At 42.4% G+C, this 15,399-nt stretch overlaps 3 protein-coding genes across 3 annotated transcripts; 2 read left to right on the top strand and 1 right to left on the bottom strand.

Moving 5' to 3' along the window:
- Positions 1-1,193: 1,193 nt before the first annotated feature.
- Positions 1,194-2,573, top strand: LOC128734378 (protein Rae1). Its single transcript, XM_053828550.1, has 3 exons — positions 1,194-1,290; positions 1,355-1,679; positions 1,737-2,573. The coding sequence occupies exons 2-3, from the start codon at positions 1,365-1,367 to the stop codon at positions 2,505-2,507; spliced, it is 1,086 nt and encodes a 361-aa protein (XP_053684525.1). The 5' UTR covers positions 1,194-1,290; positions 1,355-1,364; the 3' UTR covers positions 2,508-2,573.
- Positions 2,558-3,299, bottom strand: LOC128734379 (NADH dehydrogenase [ubiquinone] 1 beta subcomplex subunit 3). The gene is made up of 2 exons (XM_053828551.1): positions 3,185-3,299; positions 2,558-3,026 (listed from the first exon to the last, which is right to left on the bottom strand). The coding sequence occupies exon 2, from the start codon at positions 2,994-2,996 to the stop codon at positions 2,652-2,654; it is 345 nt and encodes a 114-aa protein (XP_053684526.1). The 5' UTR covers positions 2,997-3,026; positions 3,185-3,299; the 3' UTR covers positions 2,558-2,651.
- Positions 3,300-4,437: 1,138 nt separating this feature from the next.
- Positions 4,438-10,696, top strand: LOC128736932 (zinc finger protein 354A-like). The gene is made up of 5 exons (XM_053831443.1): positions 4,438-4,768; positions 8,218-8,432; positions 8,497-9,348; positions 9,418-9,674; positions 9,761-10,696. The coding sequence occupies exons 1-5, from the start codon at positions 4,486-4,488 to the stop codon at positions 10,575-10,577; spliced, it is 2,424 nt and encodes an 807-aa protein (XP_053687418.1). The 5' UTR covers positions 4,438-4,485; the 3' UTR covers positions 10,578-10,696.
- Positions 10,697-15,399: the final 4,703 nt, after the last annotated feature.

Raw genomic sequence — 15,399 nt, 5'->3', positions numbered from 1 at the left:
CGTTCTTAAGCCGCCATTTCAGTGGGCAGATAACTTGTACAGTACTCAAATATTATTTCCGGTTATTTGGTTTGCCTACACGACACAATTATTATGAAAAGCGCAAGAGCAGGTTTCGAATTTTCGAATGTTTACAAAAGAAAATTTGTTTTTGTTACATACCTGTTGCTTGGGTTGGCAAGGGAGATTGTTTTTCACTTAGTTACCAAAACAGTTTGTTTTGCGTTGCTATATTAACCTATAAATGATGAACTGACTCTCAATTGAATAGTGAGAAAAATGAGTGCTTGTGAAGGGACCGTGAGTAGCTTTCTCACGTCCCTTCTGGTACCTGAAAAAATCGTTCGCGTGTTGTCTGTATAGTTTGTGCTAGCACCATCTATGATCGACGTTCCCATATATTAAATAACAACAGGAGTATCCCTCGTAGTAGCAAGTATTTTTTATGGGGAATTCCCAAGGGGTCGGAACACTCAGCACATTGTACCGCGGCACTTCAGAGATATCAAGCGGCACACCTCTAAAGCCTTATAAAAATAACATTTATAGGGCTTTACACACCTCCGGTTCAATTTTACATATGAAATGGGAGCACTGCCAGTTGTCAAAATCAGCTAGTACGGTTGCCAGATCTATCAGATTATAACGAATTTAACAAATCTTGCAGTTCGGCACTTTCGGTACAGCATTGGCACAGTTCGGCTCGTTTCAAGTCGCCTAACATAAAAACGGCTGTGCCGAGTGACCGACCCCTTGGGAATTCCCTTTATTAAAGTAAATTATAATTATCAATGAACTGTTCTTAAAAGAAATCTTAACTTCCATATAATTAAGTTTCGGTGGCTTGATCACGTCAGTCGCGTCACTTCCACTGTTGTGTGAATGCTGCTTACTAAAAGCAAAACGCATGTAGTGCCACCTCAAAATGTGGCGGATTCAGGAAACATGGTAGATGCCCGGGGGTTGGTAAAAAATAGTAAGATTTTTTCTTAAGAGCTGTTTTCTTTTCAGCAGCGTATCCCGCTTTAAATCAAGTTTCAAAGATTTCAATGAGACGCGAAATATTTCATTATTTGGTAAATATCCTATTCCTATCCCTCAAAAATGTTTTTTTTTTTAATTTTACGACAAACGAGCACACCGTGATATTTTTGACGTTCTTCATCTCCAACGAAAATAACATTCGCGGTTCTTCATTACTGCGTAGTGTGTAAATATAATATCTTTACTAAAATTTCGCAAGCTTGCCATTGTTTTTCTATTAAACCCTGTTATTATAACTCAATTTTGGTACGCAATTTAAGTTGTAAGTATAAGTGCATAAAAAGATATAATCGTATTTTTCCTCCGACAGAATTAACGACATGTTCGGCACACCGACGCTCGGTGCCGCTTCGGCCTTTGGTGGAACCGCGGCCGTGGCACCGTCCAATCCGATGAAGGATTTTGAAGTAACCTCTCCCCCGGAGGACACTGTCTCGGCGATGGAGTTTAGCCCTAGTACGCTTCAGCAGAACTTTCTGATCGCGGGAAGCTGGGATTGCAGTGTGCGCTGCTGGGAGGTGGAACAAAGTGGCAAAACGGTCGGTAAATCCATCAAAACCATGGGCGGTCCGGTGCTTGATGTGTGCTGGGCAGATGACGGTAGCAAAGTGTTCATCGCATCCGCTGATAAACAAGTAAACATGATGAAACGTGTTCTTGATTTTGAAATTTCTAACCATGGTGTTTTGTAGGTTAAATGTTGGGACTTAGCTTCAGATCAAGTAGCTCAGGTGGCTCAGCACGATGCTCCGGTTAAAACATGCCACTGGGTCAAAGGAACTAACTATACCTGTTTGATGACTGGGTCGTGGGATAAAACGCTCAAGTTTTGGGATACGCGAACTCCCCAACCCATGATGTCCATTCAATTGCCGGAAAGGTGTTACTGTGCGGATGTAGACTACCCGATGGCCGTAGTTGGAACGGCCAACCGACACGTGTTGATCTATTCATTAGAGAATAAACCGACTCAATACAAACAACAGGAGAGTCCTCTGAAGTATCAGCACCGTACCGTTTCGATCTTTCGCGATAAGAAGAAAACTCCCACGGGATACGCGCTGGGTTCCATCGAAGGACGAGTGGCTATACAGTACGTTAATCCAATAAATCCAAAGGACAACTTTACATTTAAATGTCATCGGTCGAACGGCTCCAATGGTTATCAGGACATATACGCCGTCAACGATATAGCGTTCCACCCGATTCACGGTACTCTGGCGACGGTCGGTTCCGATGGAACTTTCAGCTTTTGGGACAAAGATGCTAGGACAAAATTGAAGTCATCGGACACAATGGACCAATCCATAACGAAATGTTGCTTCAATGCGAACGGACAAATATTTGCCTACACCGTCGGATATGACTGGTCCAAAGGGCATGAGTATAACAATCCGCAGAAAAAGACCTATATATTCCTGCGTTCTTGCTACGAAGAGCTTAAACCGAGGGCAACTAACTAGAACTTAGTTTGAAGTGTAAGTCATCATGCGTGTTAAATTCCACATTTGCTAGCATTAAACATTTCCAAATTATTAGCTTTATTTTCCGTAAATGTGAAAAGAAAACTCCGATTAGTCTACCACCTTGCATACCACGATTAACGTCTAATGGTGTCCGTGGCCGCCATGACCTCCTTCACTGCCGTGGTCGTGCGCCGGGTGAGCGTGGTAATCCACGCCGAGGGCATATTCGATCCCAATGGTTGCGACAAAAGCAGCGAAACCAAGCGGAAAACCCTTGAACAGAAATTTCACCAACCGAACCCGATGGGTTGACCACTCTTTCGCATTGTAGCGCCACACCTCGTTCCGTAGCCAGGGATCCTTCAGACCACGACGGGCCAGAGCGCGTTGCGTTTCGAGCAGCTCCGGTGCATCCTCGAGCTTGTAGATGGAAGCATCCGGTACCTTGTACGGGGGTCCGTGATGGTGATCGTGACCGCCTCCCATTTCTCACCGAGGAGCCTTTGGCAGTTCTATCTGTGCGGACGAAAGAAGCAGTAAACAAACCCGTCGGATTTGCTGAGGTTACATAATTGAAAAAATTGATTTTCAGGCGAAATTGATTTTCAGATCGTCTCTTGAGGAATAGAGTTATCACATGAAACCGTTTGTTTTATTGCTATTAACAAACTTACCAGCAAACAAATCTGCTGGAAAATGTTATTTGAAGGATAAGATTTTTCTTCACTACACTGCGTGATTCCGAAAGAAAAAGGTTTAAAAACAATGAGAGACTGCACTGACTGTTGGTTGGCGATTGGCGAAGATCGGAATTGATTGTCAAAAGTGGTGAATAAGGTGATAAAGAAATAATAAATGAGAAACAGCAAAACGTCAAAAAAGAGCGATAAAAATTTGGGGGAAAGGACACTGACTTGTAAAGCGTCAGAAAAGTCAGGAAATCCTCGAGAATATTGCTGGGAAATATTTCAAATTATCAAATGGTGTTTGTTTTTTCGGTATTTTCAATCAAATGTAGGTAGGGTACTTGATCCAATAGTTGTGGTAGTACCAATAGTTGCGCTACTATTCATTATTAATGCATATTTTCGTAACCGTTTAGATTTTAGATAAAACAATTACATTCATTATATAAAACAGGTTTTTAGAAGTATTGGTAGTTAGACTACACCATTTAAAATTAAAGCATTATTTGCTAAAATGCCCATTTTCCAAAATCCAACGCGCAGTTGGAGCGCACAACTATAGGCGCTCATCTATAGTTTTGCTACGATGTTTTTTCACTTAGCAACCTAGCAATGTATATGGAATACCACAATTAAAGGAACATCAAACTTAATTAAGGAAACATTAGCGCAACTGTTGGTACAATATAATTGAATAGGAAAATTCATTTTTTCTTTATAACGCTTCTCGTACAACGAAAACAATGGTCTTGCCTTGTGACAAATACCTTGTATTTGATAAATTTATATCCCACAAGCATTAATTGAATCATATACCTCAATAAACAAGCAAAATGAAGTTATATTGTGCTTAGTAGCGCAACTAATGGATCATCTACCCTAGGTATAGGAAGTTTAGCTAATATTTTTTCTCGTTTTTCTACTAATAACAATTATTTACGGAAATTTATTGATTGTGTAATTTGGGTAACAGACAGGTTCATTATTCTTTTGTAGTTTACCCCACAATCCCTTTTAATTTGACATCGACTGTAAAAGTACGTGTGTGTTTGTTTTGCTAAACGTTTGACGAATTTTGTGATTTTTGTTTACCACTTTTTCGTTTCTCTCGTATCTGCTTCTTCTACACTGACATACAGTACAGTGGCAAAAGTTTTTTGTGGTGGTTCTTGTTTTTCAGTGTGGTGTGAAGGTGCGACCGAGCTGTTCCCTGCGAAAAATCACAAATTTAATCGTGAAAAAAAAATCAATATTTAAAAGAAGCGGTCACCCGCAAACTTTGCCCGAGCATGTCCTGCTGTATTCGTGGCTGCTGGTCGCGCTACGGAAAGGACAAGGTGTCCTTCCATCGGATTCCCCAAAACAATGAAGAACGTCGGAAGCGCTGGATCGACATCGTCAACCGCGGGGACCAGATTAATTACAATTCGGCCATGATCTGCAGCCGGCACTTCGTGGGTGGTTGGCCGGCAAAGGTGCACGATAAGGCTGCGATCAACTGGGTTCCGACACTGTTTCTCGGTGGCTCGGACGACTCGAAAACTGCGGGCAGTACGGAAGCGGCAGCGAACGGTAGGTGGAGAGCTTTTTTTTTTTGGTGTGAAAAAATTGTACAGTAAATTTAAAACTTGCAAAATGGCGTCGGTTTCAGAGACAAAAAAAGAGGTCATTGAATTTTAAGGTGAAGAAAAATTTCGGTCTCCCCAATCCGAAGGTGGTGTCTTTTGGGCGGTCTAGCTGGGTTGTACCCTTGTTAAGTGAGTTTTATTTTGCCCTACAAAATAGGTTCAGGCCTTAATACGGCGCATAATTTAATGAAATATGCTGGTAATAATTTGCATAATAAAAATAATTCATTAATTGCTTGTATGTGCGCTGCAAAGGCTATTCATTGCCTGTATGTGTAAAGAATACAATATATAATCATTTTATATGTTATATCGCATACATATATTTTTTACCAAAAATTGAAATCATAAAATGCTAATTTTATGTGCATATTTATATGGTTTCCTTGTGTGCCATTTATTCCGCAGAATGTTATTTCTGCACTATGGAATAGTTACTTTGAAGAAAATTTTAATTATGTAGGAGGTCTGCGCTTCATAATGTGCTATGGGTTGTTTTCTATACCTTTTCAAATTTTTTAAATAAAGTCCTAAATTTTGGTGACTCCAAAATTATTATTTAAAAATAGATGACATTTTTTCTGAACCAAACAATGAAACCAAGGTTAGTAATTCACCTTGAATGAAACAAAATTAAAGTACTCTATGAATAAGTTCTTGTGTTTTGCCAAAAACTTTCACGATTTTTTTTTTAATTTACCGTGAGATGCTCTAATTCCGTGCCGTTTAATACACCCATTACAAAACTACTGCTAAAAATGAAACGTCTTGGCGCAGTGTACTTTACTTTGAAGTAAGTAAACGGTAGCTGATATGTATTCAATAAAGAAAATAGCAGGTATTCTACTATAGGCAGGGCTTCTACCGATCCGTTTTTCCTACCGCAGTCACACCACCACGCATTCAAATTCACACCGTCTATTTAGTGGTGGAATACGAATACGAACGCTATGCATAACGCCACTAGCAGCTTGCTTGCTGCCCAGTCAAGCCTCCGTTTTGAACGGTAGAACGAACGCATTTTAAACCTTTTTAACATTTTCGTTTCGATCAAGTTACCTTTACCGTTTGGACATAGTCAAATGACTGGCAGTCACCACGCTGACGAAAAGCAACCTGCTACCATAGAATATATCGAGTATGCCTTGCATTATAGTCACCATAGCAAAGTTAGAAGTTTTTGATTATCAATTTAGCTTCCTTCGAATAAAGACACTATTTTACTTTCCTCGTCAGTGTTTAATTATTACGAAGGTAACACAACAGCGCTATCGTATGATTCAATACTACAAAAAAACAACCACTACATGTGCCTGGAAGAAATCGGTTGGACTCCGTTTAATACAAACGAACATTTTGCTTGCCTCGGACCGACGTCCGGGTGACAAATTATTACTGTGAGCAACCGATTTGGAGACAAAAAGAGAAACCAAAAAAATACATGTACTTATGCTTTCAGTCAGTTTGCAGTTTAGATCTGAACGCGCAAAGCGGCAGAACGACTGTTAGCTTTCCTTGAGAGGCCGCATAAATTATAAGACGGCAGTAGCGCAAGCGGCAGATTGACTGGATTCAAAAAACAGTCAAATGATCATTCAAAAAGCGCAGGTTGAATGCGGAAAGGGTACGCATTCACATTCAACTTGCGATCCCTTTCCAAGCCCTGACTATAGCAGCATGCTCTGCAACTTCTTGCCCCTTCGGGCAAGATCGTTCAGGACCAGCCAGGAGGGAAGTCTTGGGATTCACAAAAAGCTGCTCGCAAAGAAGGCTGATTCAAGAAAATAGTTTCATCACGCTCGTCAGTTTCTGGAACAGGGATGACGTCCTTATGAGGAGAAGTGGCGTCTTCATCTGGAACCGGTAGAAGAATTGCTTGCATCTCGGGGTCATTTGGTGCTGCTGGTTGAACTACCGCTTAATTCGCTTCTATTAGGATGCTCCGTGATAGTTCGACATGTGGTAGAATTTGGTTTATATGATACCGGATTAGCCTTAGTAGTAATTTAGGGATGCTTTACGCTCGGTGATCATACCTGGTTCACAAAATTGCGTGATGTGATTGTATCATCATCTAAGGCTCAAGTAGCACACAGATTGCGACGTGATTGTAACTGATAAGGCGCACTGGGGTTAGGATACTTTAACCTTAAACAATGCATTCCACAATTTTTCCTCTGCCGGGCGACACGACAACTGAAACTTTGGCTTGTATACTTGACAGGTTGAACGAACCATTATCAACTCCCTCCTATATGGGGAGACGCTGGTAAATTGAAATGCCGTCTAGTTGTCGAGGAGACGAACTCCTACGCCATCGTATGCTGATCTAGGGACAACTATGCCTGCTGCCAATGAAATTGGTTCCTCTACCGCTATAGAAAACAGTCGGTGTGCTTCGTCGCACCCTGCCTATCGCTGTCACGCATGAGTTTGTTGACAGTAAGCTAGCTAACTCTATATGAACCGCACAGATCGTGAAGTCAGAAGAACCTTCCATCGTTTCTCAACCCGTCTCCCTATAGCCACTACCATGGGATCAAAGTATTCTATACCGGTGTTCGTGAAGGGACGAACGAATGCTGCAACACATGCATACCGGAGGATTTACCATCGTGGACAAGCTTTTCGCAACTTACAACGTTGACAGTTGGTTTCGATGACGAAACCTTTGATGGTAGTTTTCTACGGTGATCGGGTGGTGGTGTAGAACTATGATAGAGCTATGCGAGTTGATGGTTCATCCTCCGCCTCCATACTCCGTTCTCCTGTACGCCACCGAAGATCGTTCTTAGCACTCGTCGTTCGAAAACTCCGAGCACTCGCAAGTCCTCCTCAAGCATTGTCAATGTTTTATGCCCGTAGAGGACAACCGGTCTAATACGCGTCTTGTACAAGGTGCACTTTGTACGGGGACTTAGCCTGCTCGAACGCAATTGCTTGTGAAGCTGAATTCAGTTCATTAAAGCTGGCAATCAGCACACCTCCGCCATGAGATTTACTGTTGCTCTGTCCAATACGATCACATCTCAAGGCGAAAAAGGCACTTCCGAGCAACTGTTAGGCCAGGTTTCCTTTAAAACGCTTATCTGGACTGGGATTTTTGAAGCTTCTTTATGTACATTCACACGCAAGACCGGGGCAACAACTGTTTGCTGGTATGAATGACGCGACGGTGGTGGGAAAGTCGGGACTACCCTGTTCTGTTTCTAAGATCATTGCATTTCGGTGTTGCATAGATGGTGATATAGATGTCGGTAGTCACCGGGAGTTGAGCGCTGCGTGAACCGAGTTAGAAAGCCTGATGTGATTAATTTATATATTTATAATTTATTCAAGATAAGCAATGAGATACATGTGACCTTTAAAATAACCAAGGAATCGCATTTTCAGCACCCATTCAAGAAATCGACGGTGACTCTGCCGACATCCACTGCTTGGTGCGAGGTTGCGGGATGTCTAAGGACGAGAATCCTTCGCTGCTATTCTTCCCGATTTCCCGGGACCAGGAAGAGCGCGCCAAATGGTTGCGACAAATCGGAATACACAACGATCCTTCCCTAATGAAGACCGACAAAGTGTTGGCCGTGTGCGAGTTGCACTTCGAAGTACGTTGGTACTCGTGCATTACAAGTCGCAAATTCCATGTGATTTACGCTTATTTTCTTTCAGCTATCCAAGGATCTTCTCAATTATGACGATGTCATTTCATTTGGCCGAACAGCGGTTTTGAAAGAACAAGTTAAACCAACACGCAACATTCCCCTTTTGGTTGAACCCAAAACTGAAATCCAAGAAAATGACCACACAGAACCAGTGGACAATCACTCAATCAACACAGACGTTTCCTTTCTGCTACAAGAAATGAACAGAAACAAAGAGGAAAATAACTCCGACCTGCTCGACCAATATCCCCAGCACCTTCAAACGAACCCAATATTGGAAGAATACGTTCAAGTCTGTCGATCTTGCCTGAGTACGAATATTACGAATTTGGTGTCAGCTTTTGAGGATAACCTAAATGAAATATTCTACCAATTCACCTCGTTAACCATCGACGAAAGTGCCGGAATATCAACGATGATCTGCTTGGACTGCAAACAGCGGCTTTTAGAGATGCACTTTTTCCGCGATAATTGTATAACCAGTACGCAGATTTTATTTCATCGACAGCAGAAAGCCTACGGTAGCAGCACTGCCCAGCAGGCTGCAATCGAAGATGATGAAGACGATCTTCTAGTTCCGATGCATGAAAGTCACCATAGTACAGACTATACCGCAAACGGAAGCTCATTTAATGAGTCGTTACAAGCCGATGATCCAGAAGACCTACTAATGCCACAGAAGGAAGAACTCACTACCGTCAACACTCCTACAACCAATCGGAATAATACTCGACCAAAAGTAACTCCACCAAAAGCCCCAAAAGCTCCGCAACAACCTGTAAAATCTATGAAAAAGCGCTTCAAGTGCAAAATATGCCACAAGGAGTATAACTCGAAGGGAGGAATTGAGATGCACATGGTAAGCACCACCGACCGCGGTAGATAGCCAAAACTGAAAATTACATGAATCTATTTTATACATTTGCAGTCATCTCACGAAGGCGACAATCCGACTGAGTTCACGATTGAATGTGCACGATGCCATGTGCTGCGTCGACCTGGTGATAAGCACAGCTGTCTGGTGGAAACGATGTACTGTCACGTTTGCGGGGACAAATTCCGCAGCTGGTCCTATTTGAAGATTCATCTGGCTAAAACGCACCGAATAAAAACGAAACGGCGCGAGCTGTTGCAGAAGCTGGCGGACGATAAACATGTCGGGGTCACCTCCAGATTACTTAAGGCGTAAGTATTTTAAAAGTTTATATAATTTGGGGTGTTGTAAGTGTTGTAACTAGCTATTGAGTTTAAAATACTAAATCTTTTCGCAGTCCTCCAATCCGCACCGTTGTCGTACCGCAACCGCAAACAGTGCCCGACCCGGATCCGGCGGAAGTATCCAGCGAAAGTCAGGAAAGTACAATCACTCCTACAAACAAAATGCAGAGGTGTTCGTTCTGTTCGGCAAGGTTCAAGCATTCCGCGAGCCTGGAGGTTCATATGCGGTCGCATTCTGCCGTCCACCAAACGCAATGCCACGAATGCGGTGAAAATTTTGCAACTTATCGCAAGCTGGAAAAGCACTTCGATAAGCATCCAAACGAAATACTGGGAGCTATGTACAAATGCGCTATGTGTGGCAACATCTACAGTCGAAGACAAACGCTACTGATGCATCGCCAGTACGTTCATCAGGACCGGGAAGTGGTTCAGTGCGGAGGATGCTCGAAACTGTACGCACACACGAGACAACTGGCGGACCACAAATGTTTCCCTAAACGGCAAGAACCAACACCTGCTCCAGCTGTAGCTACCACCAGTACCAGTGAAAGTGCTATCAATGGTGATTTTGTTATCGTTCGTCCAGAATCAATTCTCAAGGGAGCGTATACCGATGTTATCGATGCAGACGAAGATAGTTCCCCGCCCGTCGCCATGCAGGAGGGTAACGCGGATCCACTGCTTGGTTTGGGGAACGAAGAAGTAATCGACTTAGGATCGGACGATGAATCTATCCCGGAGCCGGCTTCCTACAACTGTACCGTCTGCGATAAAACGTTTGACAAATCGGATGTTCTTGACCGACACATGAAACTACACCGTATGATGAATGCTGCCAAGGCCAATGAGATTGGCCACAGAAAGTAGAGCGAACTATATAATAGGGGGGCCATGCTAATTTCTGGGTGGTCTAACATGAAGGATAACTTTACTTTTGTCTGACATATTTAAGTTCCAATCATCGGTATCGTTGCCTTTTAAATTGTACTGAAAAATAATAGGTATATATATATATTTGTTTAGGTTGAACAGTGATATGTATCATGTATTCAATAAGAATGTGATATATCACTTCTGTAAAGTTTAAAACTTACATTTGATAGATGACGGTGGTCGGATATTTCCCATTCAAGCAAAACTATTGTGAAAGTTAAAATAGATAACTTATTCTGATAAATGTTTTGTTTTCACTAATTGTCAGTAAAACTGCTCTCGCAAAACTCGTGACCCAGGATGTGGTTTCGTGGGATAAAAAACTGAAAGTGGTATTAAACTTGAATTTTAGTGATTTGTATGGTTGAACGAATTTATTAGCAGCTCATTCTTTCCACTCCACTTTGGCGGAATATGAGAAACAGGTATAAAAGCGTTAAAAACCAAAAACAAAGAATGCTAGAATCAAGGACACAAGAAAATGAAAAGATGCTTACTATTCTGAAACAACTGCAAGGATGTATGCTGGCTGATTTGACCGATATCAAACGATCTTGAAGACGATCTTTGAGTCTTTGACCCTTGGATATTTTTTTCGTGTGTAGATCACTACGCGTCCGAACGAAAATGTAACTTAAGTAGCGAACGGCTTTCTCACTTTGAAGAAGTCCGGAAAACATACAATGTTTTGGAATTGACCGTAAATGAAATTCTTGAACAACTTTCAACATAGAATAAATAGATTATCCGCCAATCAAATCCAACGAGAACGTTAGACAACTGTGTTTGGTGAAGGGTAATTCCCTGCTGCCATGCGAAATGACTACTCAAATGAGTATTGGTGCTCATCAATTTTTTTACAATAAAGTACCTACTCCAAAATTTTTCGAACGAGTAAAAACTAGGGGAGAGAGAGTACTATCCCTACATTTTTAATTTTAAACCTGATGCAAAGTGTATGTTTCGTGCAACTTCTCGGTCATATCACAATTTCATACCAAAACCTAATTTCCCCTTGAATTTTCATTAAGCACCAATGTGCGTTGTTCTGTGAGTTCAGTGAAAATGGAATACATTTGAATTGTTTTCCGTTGGTAGTTTTTCCATTGGCAGTTGGAGAGGTAGCTACCGTCCATCCAAGCGTATAGTCAGTTAGTAGCAGCATAGGACACGGGTAGACATATAATCCTAGAATCCTCGCGATATTACTGACCCGAAAACGGCAATCAACATATTCACTAGAATTCTCCCCTCTTTTTCTTTTTGTTTTCTTTCTAGTTGTTCGTCACGGTGACTCTCACGTTGGGCGGCGACAGTTCAATCGTAGGCGATGAGTCATCGCGGAGGCCGAATTTGGAAACGAACAAGATAGATACAGGAAGGGAAGCGGTCGAACAACGACAAGGATGTGATTAAGATAAGTATAAAATTTCCTCATACAAATGTAATATAGTCAAGATATAGGGGCGTCTATCGGGTCCGAGAAAAGTCAAATTCTGTCATTTCTTCTATCCCATCATCATCACTTCATCATCAACTCATTATGGTGCTAGAGTTGTCCGCAAGAACTGTTACCATTATCGCTAACTCTTCTCAGCCTTGGACAGCCTTTGCTCTAACTGTCCCACCTCGTGCTGCAAACGGAAACGGATTATACAAGTTTTCCCATTGCATAAAAAAGGCGCTAATATATCTGAACAACACTAAATATATCAGCAAATTTATATATTTTACACCATTTCCTTTTATAATGCCCAAACTTATCATTATGTCATCAAGAAAAATATTACTCTGTTGTCCATGGCCCATTGTTAACCGTTTGACGCATTTGTTGAATTTTATCTGTGGTGACAGTCTTATTACCCTTATCTACTTTCAAGTAGAGAGCGGGGTTTTCACACAACTGTTTAATGGCTTTCATGTCTAAGCATTTTTTGCGCGCACTTTACTAATTGTACAGTCAATATTTGCCACCAGTTATTTTCGGTTCGAAGGTGTTAATTATGGCATACGTAAAATTTTTCAACCGCATGGTTGAAGCCCCTTTTAAGAACCTTAATAGTTTAAAACAATGTTATATTGATCTATGTTTGGAATCTTCCATTGTTTAATGAAATTAAAGATCTCACTCACCCTAACTTTCTCCTCCCACCAGGGCTGGTTCTCGTCTGGTCTTCGTTGTCCTTTCGGATTCCAGTTAGGTACTTCTCCGCAGATCTCACTACCTCCTCTCCTTAAGGTTTGTCCGATCCGCTTCCATCTACGTTTCCGAACTTCTTTTGCAGTCGACCGTTGATGAAAACGACGATGGTGTTCCTCGTTGGACACCCAGTTGTCAGCCACCAGGCACAAGTGATACATCTCTGGAAGTTCTTGCATTGTCTTCGCCGGCCGAGATGTGCCACGTTTCGCAGGCGTACAGCGATACGGATTTAAGGTTTGAGTTAAACATCCAGATTTTGGTACGTAGAGTAAACTGGTTTTAGTACTAATTGTTTCTCAGAACTGCAAAGGCACCCCTGGCCTTCCTGATCCGTGTGGCTATATCAGTCTTGGTACCACCATCGGAGGTCTGGTTGGCTATCAAGATATTGAAAGGCTTCAACCTGCTCAACTTGTTATCTCGCTAAATACTGTAAAGTTGGTGGGATTGTCAGTATTCACTACCATAGATATAGTCTTTTCTACATTGATTGTGAGACGCACTGCCTGGGAGCTCTCGGAAAGGTCATCTAACTTGCTCTGCATATCGGTTCGGCGTTATGCGACTAAGACAACGTCGCCGGCTAGGTCGAGTTCATTTAGCTGCTCCATTGTTAGAGGATTCCATGGCAATCCCCGATTTGGTCTACTGTCAATTGCTTCAACTAATACCTCATCCAAAACGATGAGAAACAACAGCGGTGATGAGATGCAAGATGCAGCCCTTTCTAACAGCAGCAGTAGCCCTTATAGAGTGGGACAATACACCATTATGCAACAACTTGCTCGGGAATGTCTCGGACTGAGCCTCGATGAGATGGACTAGCTTACCTGGAACTCATCTACGTCTAAGATGTTTTTGTGAGATGTAAGATGCCCCAGATGTTTTTGTGGTTGACTCGGTCGATCCCTTTCGAAGTGAACGAACACCAGAGAGTCCTGATGGAGTTCGTTGGTGTGCTCCAATATAATACGGAGCGTTGTGGTCGGCTAGCTTGCTGCCGCCGAAGAGTAACTTTGATTTTCTCCTGGATCCGGTTGAGGATTACCTTACAGAGTATTTTAAAAGTAATAAAGAGCAACGTCATGCCACGCCAAGGGTCAGCTTAAGACATCTCGGCTGAATGCAGTCTATCCCGGTCATTTCATACTTTTCATTGCTACTTGAATTTCGTCCAGTGATGACGCCTCCGAGTTGACGCAATTAATGCGACAAACTATTGGTGCCACGCGCTGTTAGTTTTATTTATTGATCGCTCATCAAGTTTCATCCGAAATCCACTCTCTCCGCCCGCTACGCACTTTGCCGATGGTTTCGTCACTGGTCGTGATGAAGGCTTTCTTGATGCCGGCTCATTGCTCTTCAACAGCTTTGCCAGGTGACAGCTTCGAGGCTCGGGTTTCTAATTGTTCGACAAAGACCATTTACATCTCAAGATTCTCCAATCGGTGGACGTCTTAACGACACTGCACTCTTTTCTCCCGTCATCGAACACATGCGTATCTCAGCGATAACAATTTTGGCTGATGCAGATGTGGGCAATTTGGCTGTTCTGACCGTCACGGGAAACCCACGGAACCTTCTGTGTTGGTCTATGGGGAAAGTGCGATCCACCAAACTTTGTAAGCACCTCTCAGTTTTCGCTTATCATTCCTAAGCCATGGCGTCCCATGATGTGTTGTTTGAGTCAATCTTCGCGTTGGAGTTCCCAAGTGGATTTGGATGTCCCCCTTCAGGATGTTCTCATTCAGCTAGCTGTAGAAACTCTTTCTCTTGCAGGTGGGTAGCATCTGTTGGCGCATAGCACTGGGACTGGATTGCTGTAAGGTTTCTAACCCGTCTTCTGAATCTGGCAACGATTATTCTTTCATTTATCGGTTCCCACTTCATCAGGGCCGCATGTGCTCCTGGGCTCAGTAAGAATCCAGCTCCTTTATCTCGAGTAGCATTTTCACTTCGAATGCCAGAGTAGAGCAAGACTTACCCGGATAATGTCTTGGGTTCACCCGGCCAACGAACCTCGCTCAGACCCCGGGATTCCAAGCTTCAAGCGGCCAGCTTCCATTGCAAGTTGAGCCAGCTTACCCTGCTGGGTAATGGTCAGTATAATCCATGTTCAGATTCATGTCCGTGTTTTCATGCTACAGGTCGTAACCAACCCAAGGTACATTTTTGTTCCATAGTAACTTATCAAACACTTGGTCCATTGGTCTTAGTTTTGCAATTGTTGAACAAGCTACACTTAAACAAAAATGTTTGTTGGGAATAATCCAGATCAATTTCTTGTTTCATTTTCTGTAATGTAGAATTTTCGGGTATAGTAGATTGTTAGCCATCCCGCCGACCACTGTGCCCTCTTCCCTGTTTGCTTACGACAACCGAGGTTGCGTACCCCAGCCTTCATCATATGGAGGTAGAGATAGGAGTTAGTAAACAGAGGTTATGGATTTGCACATGTTCATCCTTTGCCAACCCGCATGTTTCGAAAACCGAGTGAAAAATTAGCAATATAACATTTAATTCATATTATGGAATGACGAAATTTTCTGGATC

This window comes from Sabethes cyaneus, chromosome 2 (assembly GCF_943734655.1).
Source record: "Sabethes cyaneus chromosome 2, idSabCyanKW18_F2, whole genome shotgun sequence".
In the NCBI taxonomy this organism is placed as follows: Eukaryota; Metazoa; Arthropoda; class Insecta; order Diptera; family Culicidae; genus Sabethes; species Sabethes cyaneus.
The sequence above is the reverse complement of the archived record's forward strand: the minus strand, read 5'-3'. Positions and strand labels throughout refer to the sequence as shown.